The sequence below is a fragment of the Desmodus rotundus genome, chromosome 7 (assembly GCF_022682495.2).
Source record: "Desmodus rotundus isolate HL8 chromosome 7, HLdesRot8A.1, whole genome shotgun sequence".
Classification (NCBI taxonomy): domain Eukaryota; kingdom Metazoa; phylum Chordata; class Mammalia; order Chiroptera; family Phyllostomidae; genus Desmodus; species Desmodus rotundus.
Genome location: NC_071393.1, coordinates 10,290,581 through 10,316,652, shown reverse-complemented (window position 1 = coordinate 10,316,652; position 26,072 = coordinate 10,290,581). Strand labels below are relative to the sequence as shown.

The 26,072-nt window shown below is 48.0% G+C and overlaps 1 protein-coding gene across 3 annotated transcripts; it reads right to left on the bottom strand.

The window, feature by feature from the left end:
* Positions 1–437: 437 nt before the first annotated feature.
* Positions 438–25,582, bottom strand: TMEM233 (transmembrane protein 233). Of its 3 annotated transcripts, none has more exons than XM_024566999.4 (3): positions 25,323–25,582; positions 9,523–9,663; positions 438–1,563 (listed from the first exon to the last, which is right to left on the bottom strand). In XM_024566999.4, the coding sequence occupies exons 1-2, from the start codon at positions 25,506–25,508 to the stop codon at positions 9,523–9,525; spliced, it is 327 nt and encodes a 108-aa protein (XP_024422767.1). In that variant the 5' UTR covers positions 25,509–25,582; the 3' UTR covers positions 438–1,563. The 3 variants fall into 3 exon arrangements, with proteins under 3 accessions (XP_024422767.1, XP_024422769.1, XP_024422768.1); XM_024567001.4 differs by lacking the exon at positions 438–1,563 and adding an exon at positions 3,149–3,360; XM_024567000.4 differs by lacking the exon at positions 438–1,563 and adding an exon at positions 5,089–5,293.
* Between the last annotated feature and the right edge of the window lie 490 nt (positions 25,583–26,072).

Here is a 26,072-nt window from a genome sequence, read left to right as displayed (position 1 = left end):
TAGCAATTAACTGTCATAACAGCATCAAGGTAAGCAGGCTGGTGGTGTTCCCCCTGTTTTCCAGATGAAGAAACTTCACGGAGAGGCCGAGACACTTGCCTGTCATCAATGTGCATAGTCAGCGTTTTGACTCAAACCCACGCTCACTCCCTTAGAACAAGCTGCCTCGGCAAAGTTCATCATTCACTGTATTTCTAATATTAGGTCTTGAACCTACTTTTGCCAACTATACATATCACCTGTTGTGTTTAATCACTTGATATTCTTTTAAAGAGTCCACTTACTTTTTCTTAAGTCAACTGATTTGAACAGAAATGATATATCACATCCTAAGAAGAAACCATAAATGGAAGGTAATTAATAGAGAAATACAATAACAACAAAACAATGTATTACATTCTGTCTAGACAGGGGCCTTTGAACCTGAGGCCTGCTCGTTTTCTTTATTGAGACAGGGAAAGCGCCAATGAGCCAGAAAGGGTTAAGGAGCCACGAGCACTACACAGCGGCTTTCTCCTTCCCGTCATCAGGGCTGAGAAAGAATAGCAAAGGGGAAATGATCTTCACGATTCCGTGTCATTTAACGTGTCATAAATGATGTCAAAATCACCGTGTGGACCACCGGTGGTCTGCCTGGCACCCCGTGAAACACTGGGTGAGCGTGTCTGGCAGGCAGAGCAACCACTAAACAGGGACAGTCCCTCCAAAAGGGTTTACGTTTGACGGAAAAGAAATACAAGGGATGGCATTTCCAGGTGGCATCCAGGAAAATCAAAGATCTTGCCTGAGATTTGCTAAAAAGAGAGAGAGGGGGTTTGAAAAAAGCACATTCCAGAAACACAGCCAGTTTATTCCCAAGACTGGGATGGGGAAGGTGCTTGTGTACCTAGAATTGATTGCTGAGTATGTTCTCAGAGTCTGGTGGAGTGGAAGGTGACATTGAGGTCGATTTGACCCATGGTGGCTGCAAGCAAGGGAGGGGGCCTTTAGGAAAAGCGGGAGCAAGACAAAAAAGGCCAGAAGGTCCCAGGGTGTGTGTCTGTGATAAGGGAGGAGCTACTGAAGCTTGAAGTGAAGCAACAACACGTAAAAATAAAGGGGAAAAAATGTATAAATTCAGCTCTGTTAGACGGCTTGAAACGTGCTGCAAATGTTTGTACTTGACATTGCAAATGTGTTGCCATCACCTGTTGCTCTTCCTAGAAACTTCCTCCCCTCCAAATCTGGAACGCCCCCCACCCCCCAAAAGTAATGAGATTTCAGAGGCTCATTTCCAGAGAGGAATGGACACGATGGCTTTTGCTAAACGGAAACAGTGAGACTCGATTTTTTTTCTTAAAAAGAAATCAATGGCTCTGGCTGACCTGGCTGTGCTGCTCGGTTTTCCTGCATGTTGGACTCCCTGTTTTTAAAGTTCGGATGCCAGGGACCTGCCTCTGGAGAGTCCTGGAGGAAAAGATCTCACAGTCGGAAGTCAGGGATCCGTTCCTCGGAAACTCCTTTGGGGCCTGTGGATGAGGTCTGTCCTCCGTGTTCGGCCGACTGCCGGCTGCTCAGGTGATGCTGTGCGGTGCAGAGACACAGGGTGAGACAGAGAAAGACCGCGGGACCTGCCTCCTGGCCTAGGGCTTCCTTTCCGCGCCCCGCCCCCCCCATTACTCTGATTCTCTAAGTGCTGATGTGGGCAAGCGGAACTGCGCCCTTTGGAGTCTGAGCGCTTTGGAGAAACAGATTGTGTTTGGAAATGTATTTTATTCTACACGTGGCTCATGCAAAAAAACACTAAATGATACAGATGCAACAAAATGCCTTGTGAGCATTTCTGAATCTCCTTCTCCTTAAGGGTTAGTAGCGCTGTTAGCATTTGGTATGCCTCTTCCAGGCATTTTTTTCCTCTGCATTTAAATCCTAATTATGCATTTATAAATTCATCTTGTGGGTGTATTTACATAAATGGGATTGTGCTATTCCGTGTGTCTTTGCGTATAACTTATTCATCTATCTGATAAGTGTTTACAAGCCAGGTGCTGCTCTAGATGCGGTGAGAATACCGCCACCACCAGTTGCGTAGTGAGAACCATGTGCCGGCTACTGTGTTTTACACAGTTTAACCTGCACAGCCCTCTGAGATAGGTACTGTTTTATCCCCGTTTTATAGATGAGAGGACTGAGGCACAGCCTGGTTAAAAGGACACACAGCTACTTAGAGGCAGAATCTGGGTGTAAACCCTAATAGTCCAGCTTCAAAGTAGAGCGCTCTGAAATGTTATGTTCTATTCCTATGGGCAATGGCAGAAATGAAAATGTTCCCAGAGTTTTCATTCCAGTAGAAGGAAACAGACCATAAAAATATATATGATTATATATAAATTACATGGAATTATGAATTATATAACTATAATATATAGTTACATGTTATATAAATATATAAATATAATAATTTATACATTTATAATACCTATACATATATGTGAAATGATATATTAAATATATGCATAAATTTATATATATAATTTCTGAGGGGTGGTACTAGGAGGGAAAGTAAAGTTGGAGAAGGGGACAGAGGGAAGGAGAGAGGGCTGTGGGTGCTATTTGAGAAAGGTTGGTCTGGGGTACCCTCTCTGCTAAGGTAACATAGGAGCAAGCATCCGCAGCAGAGATGGGAACAAACCATGTGGATTTCAGGAGGACATAAATCCTAGGTAGAGGAACCAGCAAGTGCAAAGGCCCTGTGGCAGGAGCCTATTTGTGTTGCTCAAGGAAGAGAGGGAAATGCATTGTTGCTGAAGTGGAGGAGTCAGGAGAGAGTGCTGGGAAAGGGGTCATGTGGGGCCTTATCAAGTAAGGAAGAGATTTCCATGTTTGAATGACAGCGTGTAATCCATCCTACAAATAAACCACTGCATATTTAACCATTTTCCCACTGATGGATATTTAGGTCATTTCAAGGTTTCCACTATTTCAAACACAGCTGCAATGAACATCGCTGCACATCCTTGGTTCTCACCCTGGCTGTATGTTGGAATCATCTGCAAGCCCTATCACTGGAGATTCTAATTTGACTTGTCCAGGGTGGGCTCTGGGCATTGAATGGTGTTTTTTAAAGCTTCCCAGGCCATTCTGATGTGTAGCTAAGGGGAAAAAAAAATCACTGTTTCACATGCCTTTTTGTGCACCTGTGTTTACGGTGGCTACTAAGAGGTAGACTTGCTGGGTTGGTGAGCACAGGGATTTTAAAGTTTAATGGATACATCGGAATTGAGGTCCAAAGTCTGTCCCAATTTACTCCTCCACCAACAGTATCCAATTCTTCACACTCTCGTCAACCTCGATATCATCCATCTTTTAAATTGTTTCAATCTGGCAGACAAAAGAAGTACAGTATTTCATTGTTACTTTACTTTGTGTTTCCCTGGTTACCAGTGAGGTCGAGCATCTTTTTCGTGTTTATTCTGATTTCTTTATCCATGTCCACCAGCTCACATTCTTTTCAAAGCAAAAATCTTTCCTTTGTTGGTGATGATTTAGCGTGACTTGTTTGTATCTCAGTTTATCTAAACCAACAAAGAAAGGCCCTTCTGACCTTCTGGAAATAGTTAATATGCCCCATTTTTCAGCATGGCATCACAGAAACTCTCTGAAGACACATCTGTGCAAAATAATTCGCAGAAGGCCTCACTCCAGTCAATAACATAGGGAAGAAGATGAATTGGCTTTTGTGATTTTGTAAAAAGGCCAACTTCTTGTCTACCTTGATATATATGCTTACTTCCGATCCTAATCCAATTAAGAGAGGACTCATTCCAGTCTGTTTGTAAGACAGAAGCTTAACCAGTGCAGAATGGGTTAATATCTGCTAATTCTGTGCCTGCCAGTGGGAGGCAGTGTTGGGACCCTTAACCTTGTTTAGAAGTCAAGTTCTTCCTCAACGGAAGCCTTGGCACAAGAAGGCTCTTATTTCTAAGAATGACAAGCATTTTTAAGACACAGCGGGGTGTGCCTGGTTCGTAAGGTACCTGCAAGACCGACAGAGATGGAAGTTCAGTGGGGTTGCATTATGCGGGTTTAACTTATGGCAAATCAACCGTTCCTGTTGCTCCAGAAGAAAAAAAAAAGCAACTGTTTAGATGGAGCTGGAGATTCTGGCCCCACCTGGCTCAGTGCTCGAGAGCAGGGATGGGTAGGTGACCCCCGCTCCTTCACTGTGAGCTCGGAGTGTGGCTCCAGTGAGGCTCAAGCCGAGGAACGGCACCTCCTCCAACACTGGAGGAAGCATTAACGGGGTGATCAAGATTTGGTGTGTGAGACGCTAACAGGGTACCCTCCTGTGGATGTTTCCAAGATCAATTTCGATTTCACTCAAAGCTCACCGCGTGCCCTGACATAATAGCCTCACCCCCGAGTAAGTTGAAGCTCCACCAAACATCACTGGTCATCTCTGTGGTAGACAACCCTTGTCTCCTCTACACCCAAGCTTTGTCACGGCCAGCTGGTTTTGCTGCTAGGGAAGCTCCACTCCACTGCACTGAGCATCAGATGTGTGACCGTGAGCCTGCCCATGAGGAGAGAAGGAAGGGGAAACTCGGGAGGTGTGGAGACTTTCTAGGGACTAAAGGAAGCTTCTACCAGGCATCTTAGGAATGTAAAAATGTCCTATTTGGTGGCATGTGTCCACACAGGCAAGAATGCTGTTCATTAAACCCAAAGCCCTAGAACAGTGGTCCTACAACTTCAGAATACTTAGAACTATTTTGGGGGGTTATGTTCATGATAACATATATTTCAGGGCCACTCAGGGTCTTGACTGGGCCCAGGAACCTGCATTTCCCCGAGCATGTCAGCCGAATCTGTCACTGAGGCTCTGAGAAACACGACTGGCGTGAGCCAGCCTTGCTAGAACGCCCAAGGCGCCAGCAGAAAGTCAAACCTGAAGACAGGCTGATGGTGGCTGGGGACTTGAATGATTAGGGTTGATGCATAGATTTCCGCAGCATTTACAGGGTTCACCTCTGTGTGATTCCTTTGTCCACTTTCCGTAGCAACCCGAGAGCAGGGAATTTTGACTTGGAGAGACTTCAGGTTTCTCTGACTCCATTTGGAAAACTCGGAACACGAAGGCCTGATTTCTAAGAATGACACACATTTCTAATGCGCTGGCTGTCTTCTGTCGGCCCAGCGTTCTGTCAGAAACCGTTGGGGATTTTAGTTCAGTGATTCCCAGCTCTTCTGGACCCGATGTCACAAAACTGTATTTTCTTTGCTCCACAAACACCACGTGGCCTACAGAGACGTCCTGTAGAATTAGGGTGAATGAGGCAATTTTGTGAGCTCAGGTAAAGACTATCCTGACCTGAGTCTGTTCCAAGAAAACAAACTACCTGGGATTTTGGTCATTTGGGGGAGGAGAGATTGGGTACAGGTTTTGTTTTGTTTTATAAGGATAAAAAAATCATTTTTAAAAGGCAGGGACCTGCCCTGGCTGGTGTGGCTCAGTGGATTGAGCGCTGGTCTGCAAACCAAGGGGTCACTGGTTCGATTCCCAGTCAGGGCACATGCCTGGATTGTGGGCCAGGCCCCTAGTAGGGGGCTCGTGAGAGGCAACCACACATCCATGTTTCTCTCTCTTTCTCCCTCCCTTCCCCTCTCTCTAAAAATAAATAAATACAATCTTTAAAAAAAAAAAGGAAAAAAAAGGCAGGGACCTTGAGACTGGTTACAGTTTTGTTGATGTGGATAAAGAATAAATTTTTTTAAAGACAGGACTTCACAATTTTTAAGAAGGCAATAGCTTACTTCAGACAGTTCTTTGAAATGAAACTCAGAGAACTCACATATTCAAGGCTTTTTGTCTTATCTCTGGGCTCGGCCAGTCCTTGCTGCCTTTCCAGATGGTTACAGAAGAGCCTCCCTGTGGGTACATCTCCAGGCGGGAACCTGACTCCCCTCCTTGGCGTGGAGTTAGATACAACACATTAGGGATGATGAGTTTGCTGATGTAATGAAAACTGACCAGTCCGTTAATGGCTGGCAACAGTTAGTGCGTTCTTCCTTTTGCATTGGGGAGGGAGGGAGCGTGCCAGGGTTTAGCAAAGACTGTTGTTCTGCTGACCACCTGTATCTAAATTCCTGGGTGGGAGTGGGGAGCTGGAAAATGCAGATTCCTGGGCCTCACTTCTGGCAAGGCAAGTTGGAATCCACAGAAGGGGTGCTTGGATGCCAGTGTCTCCAAAACCTCCCCAGGTAACTGTTAGGCGGCCCAGAGTTTGGGAACCTCTGCCTTGTAATTCCTTCATGCCAATCAATTTCTCCTGTGGCTCGGGAATTTTATTTCAAAGGTTGACTGAGAAATTGGCCTTGCTGTTGGTCTACGTGGAAGATAGAATTGATTTCATTCTCTAATCTCTCCCCCATCGATGCAAAACCTTGAAAAATTTGAGCTTCTCCATGGATTCTAATTCTGGAAGACATTTTTGTGTTCTTTGATAACATGGAGGGAAAGGAATTGATCCAAAAGGAAACTGGCCATAAAGATTGGGAAGTAATTCTGCCCTCACTCCATAGATAGGGCAACTGAGGCACAGATGTTGCGGCAGAGCCAGGATTTGAATCCTGGTAAGACTGGTGCTGAAGACCACGCCGTCGCCACTGTGAACGGCGTCTTGGGAAGGAGGGGTGGGGAGGGGACTCACTCTGATATTTTGTAACTACTAACAGAACTTCCATCACAAGCACACACGTATCAGTGCCTTGTCTCCAGACAGAAATATTTGGGTGAAGAATGGAGAAAGTTCCCATGTGTGAAGACTTCTGGGTCCTTTGTAAAGCTTCTCGGGGTGTCTAATGGGCAAAATGGTCTTTGAAAGCCAGATTGTCCACCAGAGACTGCAACGGAGATAATCTCCAGGCTGCTGATGTGGGTTTTGTATGTTTTTGCTTTGTTTTTGCCCCTCACCACGTATTTAAGCAATATGAATTGGTCATCCGCATCTAAAAGTCAGGAGACTGGAAATGAAAACCCAGCCTTCCAATGTCTTGAAAAATGGGCCCATGGAGCCTACATCCTAAGTGGTAACAATTAGCTGGAGCGGGAGGGGTGGCTGCTCCCTTCAAATGGTGCTAACTTGCCGTGGTCCCCCCTACTCCCGATTGTCCCACAACCAGGCTGCTTCGTTCATGTATGCTCCCTGCCTAACTCCAGGGTCTTTGATTTTGTTACCCTTGGCTCTGACTCATCCCATGTCATTTTGTAGGTTGAAACCTCACCATTCCACTCCATGTAAATCAATGCTGGAGGTAGCCCCAGGGCTAGTGCCCTTTACTGGCCTGGGCTCTTGAGTTCACTAGAAGGCTTATGTTGAATTAGGGACTGCGTGGTGAACACAGTTTCCAGAACCAGACACCCCAGGTTTAAACGCTGCCTTTTCCACTACTTAGCTGTGAGACATCGGGGAAATCTTTGGTTTCTTTCCTTCTCCGAGCCTCAATTTCTTCATCTGTGAAATGGGGATGATAATACCTTAGAGGGTTGCTGTGAGGAGCTAGTGAGGAGCAATTCCTATAAGGGCTTGGAGCAGTACCTGGAATATGCTAAGTTCTATGTCAGGGTCAGCCGCTATGATTATAACCCACTTAGCTCAAACACTGGCCTGGGCAGTATGTATTTTCAGAAGTCCCTGGGAGTCAGGCCAAGCTTTGGCCTGTTCCCCTGGAACACCATCCTTTGAGTTTGGCTCGTGTGACCAAAGCCTTGAACTCCATTTAGTGGCATCTGAAATTCTCAGGGCCTCCCTCACTCATGATGATAACAATAGTAGTAATAGGATTAATAAATGGCTACATGCTTCTGTGCACCAACTAAGAAACAGACACCAAGCTGTCCACATTTTGCAGGTCATCTCATCCGCCTTCCCCATGGGTGCTACTATAATCCCCACTATGCAGAGGGAGCAACTGAGGTTGAGGGACCCTAAGCAGATGGCTGAAGGTCTCACAGTGAGCGAGGGGTAGAGGGGGAATGTACACCTGGGAAGTCAGGTGCCAAACCTGCACCACTAACCCCACGCTCTGCAGTCCCAGGCTCTCACACACCCACAGCACATCACACCTCCCTCACAGAACAAAAGCAGGTGTGTTCACATCTGTTCCCCGACTGTCTTCTTCACAGGCCAACATCACCCATTTGCCATCTTGCAGGCAAGAAGCCGTGAGATTCCTTTGATGTTTTAGTGTCCTTTCATCCCCTCTGTGGCCCAAGCCCTCTGTTCTTTCCTTTGTGACACTTCCTCCTCCATCCAGTTGCCCCTGGTTGCTCCTGGATCTGGCTTGTCCCATAGGAAGTTGACCTACTGTGACGTCCACTATGCTCTTGGTCACCAAGGTTGGGTTGGCTGATCTGGAAGGCTAAAGAGTGTCCTCTTCTTGCCTCACTTCCTAAAATCAAGCCAAACGGGCTGACCTTCTCAGCTTGTGGGAAATGGTGTGGGAATAACTGTGCTGCTCTAGCAGAAGAGCTAAAGGATTTCTCAGAGTTCTTATCTGCCTTCCAGGAGTTGCACAGGGAGAGACAGATGGATGTGGGCCTCTCATTTCTGAGGCTTGGCTGTTCATCACATGACCTTACCCCTGTCAAACCTCTCATGGAAAATGTCATTGATTCTAGCAGGTGGAGCCCATCTCAGCTGGCCCAACACCAGAATAAATTTGTCCAAATCCAGAGGGAAACATCAACAGCATCCATCTCCTTATGAGGTGAGAGCTCATTGGTGGCACCAAAACTACGTGGCGACCCTCCTGCCCTTGGAGAACAGTTAGGCTGGTTGAGTGCAAAACCGTGTAGGGAATCATTTAGCAGATCAGGCGGTAGGGCAGAACTGGCAATAATCCCGAATATCCCATTTACTCTCCCCTGGTTCCCACTTTCTTACAGTCAGGTGGAACTGTGACTTGTTTTAGCCACAAGTGACATTTGTCACTCCAGGGTTGAGCCAGTGAGAACCCATGTGTGATTCTTGGGTCTTCTCTCCCCTGTCTTAGCCCGAGGAGGCGTCATATTCTAGAGCAGAGGTTGGAAAACTAGGATCCGCAGGTCAACAACCTGTTTTTGTAAATAAAGTTTTATTGAACACAGCCACACCCATCCATTCACATATCGTGAAGGGCTGCTTTCATGCTAAAACAGCAGAGTTAAGTAGTTGCGACAGAGATGATGATAGAGACCACATGGCCCTCAAGGCCTAAAATATTTACTATCTGGCCCTTTATAGGGAAAGTTTGTCAACCCCCTTTTTACATAGAGCAGCTGCAATAGGAGGGAGCTTTGGAGAGCGTGGAGCCCTGAATGACTGTGTGGAGGAGAGGCCCTTCCCCCTCCTCCGTTGCCCATGTACTCACAGTGAAGCAAACATGAAAACGCTTTTGTTTGGGGTTGTCTGCTACCAGAGAATGACCCAACCTACCCTAACAGATTCCGAGGAGCATTCAAGAAAAGCCATTTTACATCGGGAGGGATTCACAAAGACCTACCTACTTCTTTAGGAAGTGAACTGCACAAGAAATACCGATGATGAGAAGGCCAATAATGATGGAGGCGATGGCCACCCACTTGGCATTCCTCCCAAGTCGCTTGGATCCGTCAATGTCTCCGTTGTTGTAGCTGTTCAGAGACTGGGGACACAAGGGAAGAGTGAGTGATGACAGACAGTCCACAGGGAAAGACAGGGGCTTCTCAGGCTGATTGGAGCAGGCAACACCTCCTTCAGGAAGCCTTCCCTGAACTCCCAGGCTGTGTTAACTTCCCCTTCAGTATTTCTGATTACTTCCATCTTAGTATTTACCATAGCCTATTAAAATGATTGATTTCACCTCTCCCATTGGAGTGTAAGTACCATGTAGGCAGGGACCGTGGTCTTGTTCAGCATAGTATACCAGTGCCCAGAGCGGTATCTGTCATGGACAAGATGCTTGATAAATATTTGTATAAGGAAAGGATAAACAGGTATACTGTGTCATCCACTGGAACAGGGGTTTGTAAACTACGACCCATGGGCCACATTCAGCTTGCTGTTTTATAAATAAAGTTTTATTGGCACACAATCACATTTATTTAGGCAAGGCCTAAAATATTTATTTGGTCTATGATGGAAAAGGTTTTCCTCTTCTTGCACTGGAAGGTAGATCCATGAGATCAGGGACTTTGGCTGACTGTCTACCTCTATGGCCAAGCCAAGCTGTCATTCACCTGGTACCTACTCATATGGCTTTCCCAGATGTTAAAATAGTGAAATATTGCGTACTGCCTGGTATATAGCCCCTGGCCCCTCCTCTGAATTTCTCCAGACCTCTCCGTGTTCCAGCAACTTAAGGGTTATTACTGGGCCCAGCAGAGCATCCTTTCTGATGCTGAGCCCCAGCCAAACTTGTAAATATTTTACATAACGCTCTTGTTGCTAGTACTTTGAATAGTGTCTGGTACATTGTCGGAGCTCAAGAAACGTTGGCTGAATGAATATGTCTGTTTCCCTATGGATTGTGAGTTTGTTTAGGGCATCTTGGGGTCCCCCTGGAATCGAGCCCAGTGCCAGGCAAAGGGGGGGTGCCCAGAGAAGGCTCGTTGCTGAGCTGAAGGCCGGATGCCATTCTTCTCTCTTATAATAAGTCCCACTGTGGAGAATGCCCCCAAAGCTGGGTTGCAGCCCAAAGACTGGACATGCGCGTTCACGAGGGATGGGCGGAGGGACTCGACTCCATCAGTGTGGTGCCTCCTAGATCTCAGTGGGAACCTGTCCTCTTCATCCCGAAATCCCAGCACTTGAGTAACAGTCCCTCCCCTTCCTGGACTGTTAAGTGGGGGTTAGGCGTATGCAGTCAATTACCAGCCAGAGAAACACCCAGTATACCACAGAGCTTTCTGCTTCCAGAACCTTCCATTAATTCTTGGACCCAAGCCACCTTTGTCAGCAACAGGCCAGGGGACTCCTCAATGGAGAGGATTTGCTTCCAGCCCTCTTGTGGGGATGGGCGAGCCAGAACCTGCAGTGATGTGAGGGACTTGCCAGCACGGTGGGCTCCTGTTTCTGAGGGCTGAATCTCGACTCCACAGCCCTGGGTGCTTGTTCCAAACACCTGGTTGTTGTTGCTATTGTTATTATTATTATTATTTTAATACAGATAGCTGGGCCCTGTCCTGGAAAGATTCTGATTTAACTGGTGTGGGGACCAGACATCAGATACTCTAAATACACATAACACAAACTGTACCATTTTAACTCTTTCTGAGAGCACAGTTCAGGGGTGTTAAGTACGTTCACCTTACTGCACGCGTCATCCGTCGTCTCAAGCTGACACTGTGCACCCGCTGAGCTCTCACTCCCCCGTCCGCCCTCTCCACGTCCCTGGCAGTCACCACTGTGTCTGTCCCCATGAAGCTGACGACTCTAGGCCCTCATGTAAGTGGGACCAGGCCGTACTTGTCTTTCGTGTCTGGCTTATTTCAGGCAGCACCCTGTCCTCATGGTTCATCGTCAAGGTGCTGTAGCGAGTGTCGGAATTTCCTTCCTTTCACAGGCCGACCGACACTTGGTCGTGTGCTGCACCACATGTCCTGACCCCGGCTGCGTCGAGGGGCACCTGGGTCGCCACGGCGCTTGTTTACTTATTTAAAGCTTCTCAGGATGGAACACCTCTGGCAACAATCCTTGATGTCCTGCAAGGGCACTGTGCTCACCCCCTTAAGATTTTATCCCAAGGAAGTGTCCTCGCAGGCTCTGAACTCCGAGAGATCTGAGTCCGAACCCGTGTCTTATTGGCTGTGAGAATTAGAGCAAGCTCTCCGGCTTCCTAAGCCTCAGTGTCCTCATCTGTAAACTGGGGACAATAGTAATAGTGATTTCTTCACTTTGGGGGAGCCAGTGAATTAATGCAGGCAGGGTGGTCAGTGTTGGCCCAGCACAAAGCGTGTGCTCAATAAATGTTAGCTTTTATGGTGAATTGTCATGACCTGTCTTGTTCTTCCTCAAAAACCTGAGACCCTTGGGGTGCAATAGAGTCATCTGGGCTGCTTATCAGAACCATAGGTGATAAGACTCTGCCGCTGTGGAGCAAAATCTTTGGGGACCCAAGTTTGAGTCCCCTTTGTTTTAGAGGCTTCACAATCAAAGCTGGTGCATAGAACCTTGGCACCCCAGACTCTGAGCTCATCATCCAGTTTAAAATTGTGTAGATTCAGACCCTCCTGAACTGACATCACTCTATTTATCGTGCAACCTTGGAAAACCCAGTTTTCAGATTATTGGTGGCAATGCGCTCGGGTTGCTCTAACCAGACGAAAACATAGTGAAAAGCTCCCTCTGTCCCTAAACGTTGCCAACTCCTGGCTGTGTGGGTGGAAAACGAATCTCACATTCTCAGCGGCAGCGACTACCCAAGTGGGAAGAGCAGCCAGTCCGTGCCGTATCTGTGTGCGTGCTTTGCCCTTGAGCACCGGTGAGAGGCAGGGTCCCTGGGCCACTTGAGCTGTTTGTGACCGAGCAGCCGACCTGACCGAGGGGAATGTGGGTGCAGCCACATTCCCTGTGTGTGGTGGGCGAATCCCACCCAGCCTTCACCACCTGATGCCAGTCTGGCATCTTGTATGGGACCCTCCTCTCTGCAAACCACCATCTCTCTGGGGCTCACAAGGGAGACGTTGAGTGATTCCGGGAATGGAACCGTGCTTGGCTTGAAAAACAGATGAAAAACCTCCTTCAGTATCAACTGCGGACTGTTTTCTTCCCATAAGTCTTCTTATGAATTCCTTTCCCCCTCTGGTTCTCGGAGAAGGGGCAGCCCATGGGTAAGGCTACTCATGGCATCTACACTTCCAAGGGGAGACCCAGAGTAACCCCATACATTTTCATCACTTGTACATGAACGTTAATAGCAGCATTATTTATAAGAGAAAAAAAAAAAAAAGGAATCAACCTAAATGTCCATCAACAAATGAATGAAGAAGCAAAATGTGGTCTCGCCATTCAACGGAAGATTACTCAGCCTTAAAAAGGAGTGAAGTACTGACACACGCCAACACACGGATGCACCTTGAAAATGTTATGCTAAGTGAAAGAGGTGAAACATGAAAGATCCCATAACATGTCATTGCACTTATGTGAAAAGTCAAGAATAGGTAAATTCATAGACACGGAAAGTAGGTTAGAGGTTGCTGGGAGGACGGGGGGATGGGGAGTGACTGCTAATGAGCGTGAGATTTCTTTTGGGGTGATGAAAATTTATTGGAATTAAATAGCGGTGATGATAATACAATCTTGTGAATACACTAAAAATTACTAAGTTGTACACTGTTCTGTATTTTGTTTTCAAGAAGCAAGACCCAGAGGCAGAGCTTTTGCCCCTCACGGGCCCCAGGGGGCCGTTGGTGGAGCCCAGAGAAGTCAGTGGGGTCTGACAACAGGTGGAAGCCGGGCTCAGGAGCAGCCGGGTTACCCTAGTGCCCACCGGAAGCAGCAGCCGGCCCTGCAGGTGTTAACAGTTAGCAGAGCAGACTTTCGTGTGAGCATGAGAGACAGGCCTCCTGGAAACCCAGAAAGCACTTTGATTTTGTGAGGAGTTGACTTAGCAGGGAGGGACGAGAACCAGGGAAGCCTGGGCTGTGGTTTATTACTATAAGCCCCATGTAAACTCACAGGTCACTGATGCCAAGGGAAACTGGGCCCCAGGCAAGAGGAGATCCTGCTTCTTCAGTGGCCACATTAGCACTGAGTAATTGTTGTAGTGTGGAATGAGGGTTGAAGTAAAAATAAACCAAGAATTTGTGCTAAATGTGGTGGTGGGTTGGCTCGAGACCAGGGCAAAAGTAATGGTCTGTTAAGAGCTCTTGTGTGACCCCCACTGGGTAACAGCCTGAGCTTTCTATTTGGTGGCCTGTTCTGGGATTCCTTCCTGGGGCAGTTATGTCCATTTTAAGTAGATGACATAGATGTCGTAGCATTTGTCCCTGGAACACACCACGCTTATTCCACCCCAGGGCCTTTGCATGTCCTGGCTCAGACCAGACCTTCCCACAGCTGGCTTGTTCTCATCCTTCATCTTTTGCCAACCAGTTTTAAAAGTAGAATCTGTTCTCCACCATCTGCCCCACTAGTCCTCTCTCATACTTCCCCGTTTATATGGTCTGTCTTCCCCCACTTATGCTTAAGTTCCCAGAGAGCTGGGGCCAGTCTCATTCAACAAGCTGGCGAAGGCTGTGGTTGCCCGGCGCTGCCCAAGGAGCAGTGGGTAAGTCTGCCCAGTGTGGGGGAGAACAAATCCCTTTGGCTATAGATCTGAAGCCACACTCTCCAAAGAGCTCATCTGTTGGTTCCCTGTGTCTCATTTCTTAATGGTTCAGAATTCTCGAGGGGAAAAAGAGTCGTTAATCTGCTGACCCAACATATAGGCCGCTTCTAACTGAGAACCATTTAGCAAACAGGTGCCCCAATTGGCAGCTGTATAAAGCTCGCATTTATCTACAGGATCACTACAGTGTTGGGTATATTATATAGTAAATGCTCAAAACTTACTGCATGAATGAATGAATGAATGTGGGAGAACCCTGCCTCCACACCTGCTTTCTACCCATGAGACTTGGCGCCCAGGTGCTGTGGCACCTTCTGTGAAGGGATCGAGTGCACTCAAGTGATGTTTCTTTGTGTTGGCTTAAAGCCCTCCTCCCTCATCTGAATTCCCTTTTCCAGATTTTCTCTTTGAACCTAAGAGCCAGCTTTGTGCAATGGCAGCAGGAGCCAGGGACGGCCATCAGTGGAAGAGAAGGCTGGGGACTCAGGCTTTCTCTGCCTTTGGTCAAGCAAAGAAATGTCTACTCGCCACACTTCCTGCCTTCCCCGTTTTCCTTCTCATTCCAAACGGGCCTTGGGCTTTGCCACAGTCCAACACAAACGTGGAAGAGATTTCCTGGGGGCTCCGAGGATGTTTGAAGTGATGGAGACCTTCTCTCCTGGGTCTGTCATTTCTTTCTGCTGGTAGGTGCTCACCACAGGGATGATGTGGCTTAAGGGACAATATTAGGAGCCACATGTCCTTCAAAAGTATCAAGAACTTATCTCAGGAGCATGAGGTGCCCTCTTTGGGGTTGAGACAGAACAAAAAAAGGGGGCTTAACTATGGAAAACAGTACCGAGGTTCCTCAAAACATTAAAAATAGAACTACCACGTGATCCAGCAATGCCGCTTCTGGGTGTCTGTCCAAAGGAAATGAAAACCGATCTTGGAGAGATAGACGCACCCGCCTGTTTATTTTCATAATTGCCAAGATCTGGATGCAAGTGTGGATGACTGGACAAAGAAGGCACAGCACGCATACGCACACACACACACACACACACACAGTGGAATAGGACTCGGCCGTGAGAAAGAAGGAAATCCTGCCTTTGCGGCAACATGGACGGACCTTGGCGACATCATGCCAAGTAAGAAAAGTGAGACAGAAAAAGACACATTTTGTACAATATCACTTATGTGAATTCTAAAGAGCCAAACTTGTAACAACAGAATAAAATGTTGGTGACCGGGGGCCGGGGAAGAGGAGAATCGGGGAGATGCTGTTTAAGGGTACGAACATCAAAGAGGAGGGAGGGAGTCCTGGAGAACTAGTGCGCAGCACAGCGATTCTAGCAAACGGTACTGCGCTGAAAACCGCAAACTCCTCAACCTCAGAGACCTCCCAGACTAGATCACAGGCCACTCCCACCCCAAGAAGGAAATGATTTTGTGACACGAGGGAGGGGCTCGCTAATGTGACAGTGGCAGCCATATTGCAGTGTGTTTGTATCAAATCCACACGCTGTGCACCTTAAAAACGTACACAAAATTACATGTCAGTTATATTTCAATTAAAAAAAAAACACCAGTGGGCTTATATTAGAAGAGGTGAGTTTCTGCTTAGGTAAAAACCCGGTAAAAGGGTAATCAAAATGATACAACTTGTGACATTTTCCAAGTATTTACTTGGTGGCCAGCACTGTACTAAACTGCAGTTTCTCTGTCCTTAAAGATTTTCAGGACGAGAACAAAACATCGGGATACAACAGTATCCGCTTTAACTACAGAGCCAACCCTTTCGGCCCGATAAGAACATGATTTAGAGTGAGCATCACCCTTTGAGATGGAGAACAGTTGACTTATTTACCAACCCCTTCCTTCTTTCTGAAGATTTTTTTTTCTTTTTATCCCCTTTGGGAAAAATCCTTATTTCTGACTAGAAAGGAGGTCTAATCTTTCTTGCATGTTTCCTAGGTTTATTTCCGTTATTTTAAAATTTCCATCTGCTACCATCAATATGCCAGTATTTTGATCTATTGAGTTGTCAATAAAAAAAAAAAATCCTAATTTTAGGACACATCTTTTCTTCAAAACATCTCTCTTTCAAAGTCACCTTCGCCTCTGTCATGCCTTCATCTCTGGCACATGTGCGTGTTTGGCTACTGGGAAGTCAGTGAGATTTTTCTTTCTCTGTGCGTGGGTGTGTCCCTCTCTGCCTCTCTGTTTCTGCCTCTGTGTCTCTCCCTTTCACACACTCACACACCTGTGTAGGCTTACGTCAATGCACACACATAGTCTGAGATACTTTTGTCCAGGTGTAAGGAATCTGGATAGATCAATACGTCTTACTTCACAGACTCCTAGAGAGCAGGCTTCCTCAAAATCGCGTGATGAATGTTGTCACTTGGTAAATATTTAGTAATAAGAACTGAGCTTTCAGGTGACTTTGGGATTTCTTGTTTAGATTTTTGCCTGCTCCTGAGTTTCTGCACCTAAAGGTAGTGCTGGGAGTTCAGAGACTGGGCTTGCAGATCAGAAGATGCACTTGCCTCCTCGTCACCGTTCATTCATTCATTCATTCATTCATGCCTGTCTGTCCCCTTCCTGGAATTCTGGCTGTTTCTCCCCAAAAATATCTTCAAGGACAAAGCAAGAATTGTCCTTTTGCCTGTCTATCATTAAAGCCAAAACTCCAGAGAGGAATTCTGCCAGGCTTGATTGAGGGTATTATGTGAGGCTTCTTGTATCGATGGGGCAGGTCTATTAAAAGAGAAAGCTTTCAGAGCATCAAAGCCGCGTCCCTATCGAAAAGCAAGGCATAGTGGTCTGATTATAATGCTCCAAAGGGTAGACTGTAACTCCACGGCGGGGGCTGTCATGTTTAATTATGTCCCCTAGTGTCACCTTCTCATGCCCCATTTTCTCATGGATGAATGGGAGAGCCGCTTGCTTGCATAGCTTGCTGGCGTTTTGCAAGGAACCAGTGAGACTGCCAATGCTTCGAGAAGTAAAGACATATAGGCAAATGTAATAATAATAATACTAATACTAATACTAATAATGGCAATGCTGCACTATAAAGAGCAAATGAAGTTATCAGGAGAGAGAGTTAAATGTAGATCTCCTTCACTTTGGGGGATGGGAGAGACGATATAAAGGGTACAGGAAACATGAAAACAAATTCCTGGGTTTCATCTATAGATAAAAGAGAACGAGGGAGGAAGAACAGCAACATCTGGCTGGAGAGACCCATGAAGACCCACCGGAGTGTGAGAAAAGGGGAGAGACAAGACAAGAGTGTCAGGGTGGCGCTCCCTGCAATAACCCTGCATCATCAGGACTCAGCTCATTAAAAGTGAGAACCAATGAATCAGGGAAAACAGTGTTCCCCAAAGGGTGTTCTCTGGCATATTTGTCCTAGGATCGAAGGATCCCGGGCAGCATACTTAGGGAAGGCCCCTTGCTTTACTGTTCCGTGAAGAGCCACAGGGCACCGTGGTTGGCCAGAGGCCTCAACAAATCCCAAAGGAAAGCATACAGTTTGCTTTTACTTAGCATTTGAGTTCTCAATTTCTTTATTTTTTAAAGATTTTATTTATTTAGTTTTAGAGAGTGGGGGAGGGAGAGAGAAATGAAGGGAGAGAAACATCAATGTGTGGCTGCCTCTTGCATGCCCCCTACTGGGGACCTGGCCTGCAACCCAGGCATGTGCTCTGACTTGGAATGGAGCCGGTGATCCTTTGGTTTGCAGGCCTGCACTCAATCCACTGAGCTACACCAGCCAGAGCTAAAATGTATTTTCTTTTATAGGAACACACAGATTAATATACTGAGATAGACGTAGGCTGTACCTCCAACAATGTAAGACTGAAAGTCTCCAAGAACAGTTTAAATTCTAGATTCCCAAACACCAAATGCCAGTGGCCACCCTCTGCTAAACAGTGGGGAAGATTTTTAAAGTAGTCAACACGGCAAAGGCTGCTCAGGCAACGTGCCCATCTGTGAAATCAATGGGCATCTAGAACAGATACCAACAACGACACCCTTCAGGTAAGGTCTGTATCATTTGGGGCCATCTTATTGCTCTCCAGAGCTTCAAGGACAGGAACTCATAAGAAATAAGTCATAGGGATCCATGATTTCAATAGCCCATTTCTTAGCTCACAATCGTGTGGAGAGAGCTGGAGAGGGTTGAGAGAAGTCACGCTGAGACCACTGAGGCAATATTTAGACCTCCAATTTGTGAATGGTATTCAGCCTCCTGGGTCAGCTGCCTGGACCAAAACCACTTATTTCCAAGTTCTGCCCTGTCTACTGGAAAAAAAAAAAATCTCACCTTGAAACCTAATTGAAGCCTACTTGAAACATACAGCTCTGATGGATGAGCAACCTGGGTCAGGTGGAAGAACACCCAGTTTGGCTGGTCTTCCATCCTGTGGGTATTTCTTTTCTTTTTGACCACAGACCTTGTCTTCTAGAGCAGGTGTGGTCAGGCTCGGGCAGGGCTGTGGCTAACTGTGCCAGCCCACGACCGTGTAGTGGATTTTGACGATGGTTTTAGACCAACTATCCATGATCAGATGCATTTTCTGTGGGCTTATGAGACCCATTGCCTTGTGTTGAGGGGGGATTTCTCTTTACCTCTTTTCTATGTTGGATTATTTTTTCCAGATACTATGTCTTTATTTTTCTTGTTTTACTCCCTCATTTTGGGGGAGCACATCCTCCCATAGCTCTCTGAGAAAAGGTACATGGCAGGTAATTTTATTTTTTGTTTGGATGGGTTGAAAATCAAAGTTGGTAATAATTTTTCTTTAGGATTTTTAAGTCATTTTTTCACTATTGTATAGTTTTCGGCATAACTGATGAAAATTCCAAAGCCATTGTGAATCCATACGTGGCATGTTTCTCTTGGAAAGTTTGTAGGTTTGGAGAGAAATTTTATCCTAAATATCTGAAATTTCACCATGATGTGCTATGACGTACATCTCATTTCATTCATTTAACTGGGTATTGTGGGACCATTTTAATCGGGAAACACACGTGTTCCGTTCTGGAAATTTTTCCTAAATTATCTATTTGATAATTTCCTTTCTTTAAATTTACTTTTTTAGTTTTCTGGTTAGATGTTGGATTTCTTGGAATTATTCTCAAACTTCCTTATATTTTCTTGACTGTTTCCATCTTTGGAGGGACTATTTGCTTCCTCCATGTTTTTATTGTGATAAAATATACTTAACATAAAATGTATCATTTTAACCATTTTTACTGGTACAGCTCAGTGGCATTCAGTACATTCACGCTGTTGGGCAGCCATCACCACCATCCGCCTCCAGAGGGAGACTTCCCATCTTCCCAAACTGAGGCTGCACCATCGAACACTAACTCCTCACTCCCCCTCTCTGCAGCCCCTGGCGACCACCATTCTATTTCTGTCTCTGTGAATTTCATGACCCTGAGTACCTCATATAAGTGGAATCATACAATATTTTTCCTTTTGTGACTGGCTTATTTCACTTAGCATAATGTCTTCAAGGTTCATCTGTGTTGTGGTATGTGTCAGAATTTCCTTTGTTTTAAAGACGATTTAAGGTTTTATTTGTTTATTTTGAGAGAGGGCAAGAGAGGGAGAACGAGAGGGAAACATCAATGTGTGGTTGCCTCTCGAGCGTCCCCCACTGGGGACCTGGCCTGCAACCCAGGCATGTGCCCTGGCTGGGAATCGAACCAGCGACCCTTTGGTTCGCAGTCTGGTGCTCAATCCACTGAGCCACATCAGCCAGGGCTATTTTCTATGTTTTTGATTTTTGTATTACTTCCTTGAGGGTCCCTCAACTTTAACTTCTAATCCTTCCCCTATTTTTTTTTAATCTACCCTCCTATTTTAATTCCCAAGAGCTCTGTTTTTATTCTTTGTTTTATTTTTTCCAACCTATTCTTATTTTGTGGACACAACACAGTTTCTTATTTCTCTAAGGGTGTTAAACATCTATTCTTGACATTTTCTTCTACTTCTCACATTATTCCTTTCCTTATACATCATTTCTTTTTGTAAACCACAGGTCTCTGAATTTAGAAGAATTTCTCAAACATCCACTAATCTCTGACCACCTCTTCATATTGAAAGTGAGACACTGAAAAACTTCTTGAGGCTGGGGCTTGTCAATGGGCAGGCACCCTGGGGTGCCTGGGCGGGGCATTCATCATCTCTCTGGAGAACTCCCAAATGTGTGTACCTGTAGGTTTTGTTGTTCTGGACGGTCACGTCCTTGGAGAGAAATCCTCCGATCTGCCTGGATGCCAGGGTGAGGGTGTCAAGTAGGGGCAGCGGTAGGGGTTTCTTTGTTCAATAGGCAGGCACTGCATTAATTCCCTTTTCAGCATGGCGCCTTCACCTGCCTCTCTGCCATGCCTGGTGTCTCGAGTCATTCTGCTGAATCTCACCAGATTACAAATCTCCCGTCTTCTATCAGGGTTGTTGAGGAAGTAGGTGCTGCTGCATGGGGAGGTAGGTGATCTCTGGTAGTTGAACAACTTCTTAAACAGACTTTCAAAGGCCCCTTTTCTCTTCAGCCCTACCCTTCAATCCTTCCTTCAGAGGTGGTATCAGTTGGTACTTCCACTTTCTGAGCCTTCCTAGAGTTTTGTAGGGCAAACTGACTTTCGCTTTGTTGGCTCCTTCTTCTGCAGGATTTACGTTTCAGTGTTATTTACTCCGTGGAGTTAGTCAGGGCTCAGCTAGCCATTTTCTGTCTTCTACTATTTTTCCACCTTTCTCATCCCTTTTCTTGTTCTCTTAATTTGTCCTTGGGTGTTTGTACCCCTTAAAATTCATTTACTATCATTATAAGTGGTTTCAGAAGGGAGTGGAGAAGAACAGGTGTGTTCAATACGCCATGCTTAACCAAAACTCTTGTTTATTTGTGTGTGTTTCAGTTCAGCATTAATATTTACCTCTAGGCTGCAACGGTTACTATTCCAGTAACATGTTTACTGGTCACTGCTTTTCTGGTGACCTCATTGGTTCAGCTGCACAAATGATTGTATCAAATACCATCATCAAGAATGGAGGCTCACTATGGACTCTTGAGCATCAAGAACTCCAGTCTCTCGAGTCAGGTGGCAAATTCAAGCTACAAAACCAACGGATGGTGAACTCAAGCTAAATTTTCCAACACTGCGACTTGCCTGGAACCTTGCTTCTCCCAGACCCAGAGAGCAGAGACCTTCCCTATCTTATTCTCCCCTTGACAGAGGTAAAGGGAGTACCCCAATGCCTGCGATAGAGCCTGGCACATAATAGGTGCACAGTAAACACGAGGTTCCTTTCACTTGGGGTGAACAGCGATAACCAGGGGTGCACCCGGATAGCCTGCGAGCGTGATGAAAGAGGCCTGAAAACCGGCCCGGCTCCGCGTTCCAAGCTGCGTGCCCCGGGACGCACTGCATTTGCATGGGGAGCGAGGTGCCATTTTCAAATTCGCACGCGCGTGCAGCACGGGCTAGCAGTGGCCCGGCCTGGGCGGAAACTCTGGACATATGTGTCCCTGAAAGTGATGACAGGGTAAGTGCACTTTCAACAAATGGACTTCGAACGGGAGGAGAAGTAAAGACTTCCAGGATCCCGCTGCTGGCGATGCTCCACCCACCAAGGGCCCGCGCAACAAGCCAGGCAGGACGTGTGCTGTGCCTCAGCCCCCAGGACGGGGCGATGCAAAGGTCACAGACACCCACAACTCGAAGGACACTCAAACGTATATTCTCCAAGGTGGTTTTATTATTCCCAAGTACCTACTCCAACTCTGTCATTTTATAGAAGGCTTTTCAGGCTTGGTTTAATAAATAAAGATGATGATTGTTTTGAGATTGTCGGCTCTTTATGCAGTTCTGGGAACTAGTTCTTTTGAGCCTTGCCAATATTTTCCATACGTCTATGTTTCATCAGTTTGCATTATCTTATAGTATTTCTTGATACTGGGTTGCCGTTGATGTTTGGGGTGGGGCAATTCTTCATTGGGGAACAGCCTACAGCACTGAGGGGCATTAGTACTCTTGGTCGTTCACAAAAATGCCAGGAGCGCCCCAAGTCCATGAGGCACCACAGGTGCTCCCCAGGTTTCCAGGTGCCTCCATGGGCAATGGTGTACCTGAATTTATCACAACTTACAGATAGGTGAGGTTTGAAAAGAGCCAGGACCTAACATCACAAGACACTGAGGAAAGCAGCCCCCCGGCAGGGCTGGTCAGCCACCTTCCACCTGCACAGCCCCTGTTACTCTGAGAATCACTTCCTGTACCTGAGAGGGAGCGCAGTGGGGAGGATGAAGGGAGCTCTTTTTAGAATTTGCTTCCGCTTCCTTGATGCTCGGTTTATTTTCATGGGTGACACAGCCCCACATCTGCCTGTCCGTCTGACAGTTGTGGCGCTCGCCCAGCACTGTGCGGGGTGGGGGCATTATTTTGATCCTGCCTTACAGCAGGTTTGCTAAACCTACAAAATTTCACATTCTTTATGAAGAAACCTGGGCTTTGAAAAGAGGTATACATGCTCAGAACCAACTTTCAGATTCCGGGGTCTGTGTTCTGGCAATAGAATTGTCTCCTGGGGTGGGAATGGGCATAAGGGCGTCCACAAAAGTTTCTTTTCAAAGCTTACACAGCTCTTGTCCCCCAGGACACACCAGGTGGCATCATCAGTATGCAACCTGTCACCACCGGCTGGAACTCACTTCACATCGGTGGGGGTGGGGGTGGGGGTAGGAGGCTTTGCAGGCAGGTTCCTTCCTCCCCCCACATCGCCCCCCACCGCTGGGAAGGGACTCAACTGGCTGCTGCTTCGTTTATAAACCAGGATACTGTGTGGACACCAACACCAGCCATAGACCCTGGCCGCTCTCTGGAGAATTGGGCTGCTGATCCTCCCCAGCTTTGCTGAAAACAAAAACAAAAACAAAAAACAAACACAAACAAACAAACAACAACAACAAATGAAGACCAGACATTCTGGGGGAGGAAGGAAGAGAGGAAGCTGGCTGGGTTTCTGAGGAACCTGATAAGGGGCTTGGGGCTCTGGCACCGGGGGAAAAGGCAGACACAGCGATCCATCAACACCGTTCATTCATACATGCATCCGCTTCGTATTTATTGAGCATCTACCACCTGCCAGAATCTATTCTGGGTGAAGAAACAGCAACATGACACATAGTCCTGCCCTGGCAGAGCTTATATTCTAAAGAGAGAGACACAGACAGGAAGTATATTAACGAGGGAAATAATGTATCAGATGGAGGGAAGTGCTCTGGGCAAAAGGCAGCAGGGACAGGCGCAGAGAACTTGTGGGGAGTTCCGACTTTAAACAGTGACGGAAGAAAGCCTCAGGGAGTGACACTTGATCTAGTAACACCGTGCTGGGCACTGTTTCAAGCGTCTTTACAATATTCTCAATGCAACAACCGCTCCAAACCGGCTACGATTATTCCCATTTTACGGACAAAGAGGCTGAGGTTAAGAGATGCAGTGATTCCTGGACTTCGTACAGATGGCACGTGGGTGAACTGAGGCCTGAACCCAGGCTGTATTAAGTCCAGCGGCTGCACTTTTGGAGGTTGCTGCGGATAGCCTGCGCAGGGGGCTTGGGAAAAGGAAAGTCGGCGCGTGCACACCAGGCCTCTGTGGGCGCCCACGAAGCGAATGTGGTGTCACCCATGGGCAAGTGTGGGCGGACTTGAATGGGGTGGGAGGGCGCCGCGGAAGCTGTCGATCTTCGCTGAGCTGAATCCGGAGTCTCCCCGTCTGGGGCTGGGGAGTTCCGTCACCCAGCTGCAGAGGAGGTGGGCCGGTGGGGGAGGGAGCTCCCTGCTAGGGTTGTCCCGGGACAGTGCCAGTCGGAACCTCACCCCGCCACCACCCCCGGGCCAGCTGCTCCAGTCAGTAAGGCGAGGATCTCGCGGGCGCTCGTCGCCCTGCTGGTGGGGTTCGCCTGGGAGTTCCTACTAGGGCTGAGGAGGGCCACGGAGGCGAGCTCCGGAAGGGCGGACTCGAAGCACCTCTATCTGTCCTCGGGAGAGAACGCGCAGTTCCCGGAGGCCAGCGCGCAAAGGGCGCGTGGAGCTGCAGGGAGCGCGGTCTCTGATACATTCCCAGGAGCGCCCCGGTCGCAGGACAGAGCGGTGGAGGGGCGCCGGGCAGCTCTTGGGGGTCGGCGAGGCAAGGGGAGGGACAGGGCCCCTGCGCAGCAAATGAGTGAGAACTACGATGTGCTGGGGTAGAAAGAGTAAAAGAGAGGCGAGCGCGCACTCCAGGAAGGTCTGGAGAGAGAGCGGGCGCGCTAAAAAGGTGGGCCGGAGAGAGCGCTGGAGAAGGAGGAAGCGCGAAGGGACTGTTGCCCCAGAGAGGACGAGCCAAAGCGTGGGGCCTGGGGTCTAGGAGAGGGCGTCGGGAGTCTCTGGGGGCCTCGCACAGCGGCCGAGGCGGAGCCCCGCGCGCAGCAAAGAGAGGAATGACTCGATGGTAAAAGGGCCAGCGGGTCCAGCACGCTGGAGAGCGGGAGCGCCCGGGACGGCGGGAGCGAACGTGGCGCTTGCGCGCGCAGGGGACGCGGCGTGCAGTTGCCCGCGCAGGTGGCGCGCTTTGAGGTTCTAGAGAAGGGGGTAGAGAAGAACCCGACTAGAGCCCAGAAAGGTCGGGGGAGGCAGGGGGAGAGGCCGCGAACTCCACGGCAGAATTTCCCGGGATTGGAGAGAGAGTGCACCCTGGGCGCTTGAAGCGGAAAGCCAGCCTGGGGGAGGCTTGGTCAGGGCTGAGCCCCGCAAGGAGCGCAGAGGAGGTGCCGCCGATTGAGGGGAGAGTTCCAAGAGCCCGAGAAAGGTGAGGAGGAGATGCGGAGAACAAAAAACCCGGGGCGCGCGGGGCCCCGAGGAAGGGAACCGTGGAGAGCAAACTGGGTCCCCAGGAGGGCCGCAGTGCCACCCATGTCCCCCCTCCCTGGCCGCTCCTGGTTTTAACCCACTCACCATGATGGAGAAGACGAAAGCTACGATGTTGATGGGGTACGCGGGGCAAAAACACGAGACAATGGTGAGCCACAGGTAGTTCTTGGGCCTGGGCAAGTCCTCCTCGGTCTTGTCATCTTCAGTGTTGGCCTCGGGACTGCTGTCCAAAGCCGTCTTGAAGTCCGAGCTGGGGGCGTACTGAGACATGGGCGAGGCCGGCGGCGCAGGGAGGGCGGAGGAGCGCACGGTCGGCGCGGTCTGGACCTCTGGCCGCCGGCTGCTGGCGAGCCTCTGAAAAGCCCGTGGAGCGAGGCTCTGGAGACGTGACCTCACCCCTCCTGCGTCCTCCGCTGGCACCCGCCCGGGCTCAGGGACGTGGGCCAAGATCCTGGGCACAAGAGGGAGGGAGGAAGCGAGAGCAAGGAAGTGAGGGGAGGCGGCCAGGAGGAGAGGGAGCCTGCCAGCCTGAGAAGCAGAGGAAAGGCACGCTTTTACGACACCCAGAGACCCTCTGATGGACCCCCAGCCTCACTCAGAGAAGTCCGGGGTAAAAAGGAGTGTCAGGGAAGCAGGAAGCACAGCCCCTTTAAGTTGCAAAGTGGCCGAAGAAGACCAGGCCATTTTTTCAAGTAGCTGAATTTGGATACGTTTAGACAGGACGAGAGGTGACCCAACCCAATCCAGCGGGCTACAGAGTTACTACTTCCGCTAGACTTCAACAATTTGTTGTCTGGTTCCCGAGGTATATAAGTTGCCTCCGCCGCCCCGTCC